At 43.5% G+C, this 4,013-nt stretch overlaps 1 protein-coding gene across 1 annotated transcript in view; it reads left to right on the top strand.

The window, feature by feature from the left end:
- The window catches only part of SLC16A5 (solute carrier family 16 (monocarboxylate transporter), member 5), an 8,033-nt gene extending 4,505 nt beyond the window's left edge, over positions 1-3,528 (top strand). The window contains exons 3-4 of the mRNA XM_010184554.1: positions 875-1,741; positions 3,287-3,528. Of these exons, the coding sequence (XP_010182856.1) occupies positions 875-1,741; positions 3,287-3,528 (1,109 nt within the window). The remainder of the gene's footprint in view (positions 1-874; positions 1,742-3,286) is intronic.
- The last annotated feature ends 485 nt before the right edge of the window (positions 3,529-4,013 follow it).

Below are 4,013 nucleotides of genomic sequence, written 5' to 3'. Positions count from 1 at the left end.
GCAGGAATTGTATAGGAGCTAGACTTGCCCTTCACACTCCTTTACACACACTTCATCCAGACAAGCTCACTGGAAAGTGCTTCTCTCTGAAAAAAGCTACAGGTCTCTAGAGGGCAAACTGGAAAGCAAAGATGTTGGTTCTTTTTAGTAGCTTCTCAGTCTTTTGTCCCTGAAGAGGTGAGGTGGTTTTTTTGGGTTTTTTTTTCACTCTTGGAATGTAATGTGCAGAATAACGTCCTTCCCAAGTTCCCTGGGCTTGTATTTCACCACTCCCAACCTGCGGAAATGTGGCGATATCTTTTTCTAACAAAAGAATGTGTTGGTTTTGAACAGAAGTAACAGATGGAAACTTTTCCTTTCCAAATATTTCTTCTATGTGACTATTGTTCAACTGTTGCTCTTTTCTAACACAGAGAAATTAATTTCCTCAGCCAGGTTACTTTGGGACCAGTCCTGTTGGATCTTGCAAGCTAAGCTGTGTCCACTGTATAGAGAATGCAACAAGTAACTGCCTGAGCCTTGATCAAAGTGTCAGGAAAGCAGCACTGCTTGTTGTATGTAATATAAAAACAAGTTTTTAATGAACAATACCATAACAATTTTAGGAATGGACTTGGGCCTAGACAAATGTCAGCTTAGATCAGTATCTTTAGTATACCGAAGAACACAAGCAGTTTAGTTTATGTGCGACATCCTTCTTCATCCCTTGTGTGGGGTTTCTGAGTATTAATCGCTGAAGTTGTGCAGGTTGGGAAATGCTTCAGTAGCAGATGAAGTAATCTGTGGGTACACCCTGGATTTGGGCTCTTTTCATCCCTTAAGACAATACAGAGTGATCATGTGTTGTCATTTGCTCTTTTATTCTTACCTTTAGGTCTGGGATCGTGTTTCAGCTTCCAGGCAGGAGTGACTGTGCTGGGCTACTACTTTGTACGGTGGCGAACGCTGGCCAATGCCATCGCATCCACTGGTGTCTCTCTCGGCTTTACACTGTGGCCGCTGCTTTCTCAATACTTGCTGGATGAGATGGGCTGGAGAAACACTTTTCTTATCTTTGGAGGAATCCTGTTGAACTGCTGTGTTTGTGGAGCCATCATGAGACCAGTTCAGCTTGCACCCAGGTCGCCACTACAGTCACCCAAGCCTGCAGAGGAGACAGGGAGAAGGGCAGAAGGGGCACAACTGTCCAATGGAGCATCTTCTCCCCACCCCAAGCTCCAGCAGCAAACCAGAAGGACTGCATGCTTCCAGGTGCTGCAGAAGTACCTGGCTTTTGACATCTTCTGTCAAAACAAAGGTTACCAGATTTACACTATTGGAGTGACCTGGATGATGATGGGGTTTGCTTTACCTCATGTTTACCTTGTGCCTTATGCCATCAAGAACGGAGTGGAGGAACGCAGGGCAGCCCTCCTCATCTCTGTTATCGGTTTCATCAACATCTTCATACGCCCTTTTACAGGGCTGCTCTCAGGCCACAGAGTCTTCACAGGGAGACGCATCTACCTGTTCAGCCTGGCTGCGCTCCTCTGCGGGCTGAGCAACTTCATTTGTGTCATTTCGGCTGAGTTCAGTGTGCTCATCATCTACTGCGTCATCCTCAGCATAGCTATGAGTGGCATTGGGGCACTCACCTTCCAGGTGCTGATGGATGTGGTGGAGATGGACAGGTTCTCAAGTGCTCTCGGACTCTTCACCATCCTGGAGAGTGTCACACTCCTCATCGGACCCCCTCTCACAGGTGAGAGAAGGTGGGGGGAAAATTGGTTGTTCAGAGGCTGGTGACAAATAAATGAGGGAGTTTCCAAACCCATGCAAGCAGGCAAGTTATGCAGAGGGAGCAATATAAAAGGGAGAGTCAGAAAGGAACAATCAGCCCCTTCTGACAGCTGAAGAAGGGTCATTTCTGCAGCTGCCCAAGTGTCACTGCAGCAACAGCAGACAGTGGAAAAGTTATGCACTTGGTAGGGAGCTTTTATAGGCTTGGGAGTGAGGAGAGGTTTTTGTCCAGTAAGTGGCAAGACACAGAGAGGAATTACTGTGGTAGAATCTCGCTGTCTATGTCATTTCACTCCTTTGCTAGTTTGAATTGTTTTATCTTTGAGGTCTCAAGGAACTGTGAACATCCCATTAAACAAATTAACCGTAATCAGAATTATTACCAGCTCTGCATTATTCAAAAGCCTTATGGTAAAAGCTTCTGTCCACTCTTCTTTCCGAGTTGTTTCCAGAGAACATTCATTTTTCTCAGGAGACAAGAAAGAAGTGAGCAACATCCCCAAATCCAATAAATTATTCACAGATTTCACAGTTCACTCCAAATGCCACTAAGTGACCTGTCCAAGATGCACCTGCTCCTACAGCACAGCAGCATGTTCAGAAGACTGACAACAGAAAGTCTGCTCTAAGAATGGGATGGTAACATGCACCATTTTTCATAGCATTCCCTGGCATTAGTGTGTCAGTCACTTTTCTCAAAGTGCAAAAAAGGTCTTTTCTTGGACACCTCTGATAGGAGCAGCAGACGAGCAAAATAAAGTTCAGTAAAAGCAGCTCCATTTACATTTGTAATACTGAAGTCTGCTAAAGAAAAGTGCACTGTGAAAAGAAACATTGCCAATCTTTACTGAAGAATACAAGCGAACAAACATTATTGCAGTATTTCCATATATATAAGCAGCCTATAGAGAAGGCTGAGTATTGCCTTTCTATCTCTAACATTAGTGTTAAATTACTCATTTGATACTTCACACTTCAAGGTGTTTTATATTCAGGGCACTTAATGTTAGTCATGCTGCTTGCTGTGCTGTGAATTTTCCTCTCCCTGATTACACACTATTACAGCCCAATTTTCAATTTAGAGACCCAAACATGTTGATTTTTGAGAGATTTCTCTATTTATTTTTTCTGTTTTCTGACTCGGAATGTAACAGGGTCACTCATTACAAAATCCAGTGAGTGGCAATGGCACAGTGACCCTCTGCTGAGTAAACAAAACTTATCAGTAAGTTGGGGAAAAGTTACCATTTCCTTTCTTCCCTGATTTTTCAGTATATTGAGAAATACTTTATACAGAAGCAGAAACATTGCCTGAGTAGTGACTACCAAAAAAGCCCCAAGCAATCAACCTTTAGAATCTAGAAAAGAGAATTTAACTCATCTTTGAATGTTTATCTTTTCTATATGGCAGTTTGCTAAATGATTTAGGTTTAACATTTATGTAAATATCACCTGGTTGTCTTTAGTATGCATCTTCTATTCAAGTAAACTGTGGCTTCTATTTCAGGTCTCCTGGTGGACATAACTGGCGATTTCCACTATGTCTTCTACAACTCCAGTTTCTTCCTGATATCAGCTGCATTATTCATGGGAATCAGCTTCTGGACTCTGGAAAAGAAAAACAAATCGAAAGAGGCTTCGAAAGTAGCTTTGGATAATCCCCCCAGACATCAGTACAATGAAATACCAACTGAACCACAGTCTGAAAGTCTGTCCCCTCCAGCAGTTGTGCACATCACAAGCATATGAAAAGAAATCAAATAATAATAATTTTAAAGAAGAGAGGAACATAAACAATTGTGTGGCCTGTACAAAGCTACACAAGGGCCAGCACTGATGGCAGATGAGAAATCAAGCATTCTGCTTTCCACAACTGCCATCAGCCCTGCGCTCCCACTCTGTGGGGCTGTGCCAGGCTCCACGTGAGCGATCTGGATCACAGGCTGAGCCCAGAGCCCAGCGCCAGCCAAAGAGCCGAGGGACAGAGAACTGTGCTTTCCTAAAGCAAGCGATGGGATAACAGCCATGGTAACCAGCACCAAGGGACAAACACTGTGTCAATTCAATTGGGTTAAGTCAGCACCTTGAAGTCACTGGAATTTCAGATGCACACCTCAGTCAGTAGCACTGGACAACATGTATTATGCACAAGGGTAGCTCTTCCACAGAAAACTATTATTGCCTAATCTGAACATGCAATTTTGGTGCAGGCTTATAGTGAAGTTTCCTGGTTG

Source organism: Mesitornis unicolor, unplaced genomic scaffold, assembly GCF_000695765.1.
Source record: "Mesitornis unicolor isolate BGI_N332 unplaced genomic scaffold, ASM69576v1 scaffold5495, whole genome shotgun sequence".
NCBI lineage: Eukaryota > Metazoa > Chordata > Aves > Mesitornithiformes > Mesitornithidae > Mesitornis > Mesitornis unicolor.
Note: the sequence above shows the minus strand (reverse complement) of the source record. Positions and strands in the feature narration are given on the sequence as shown.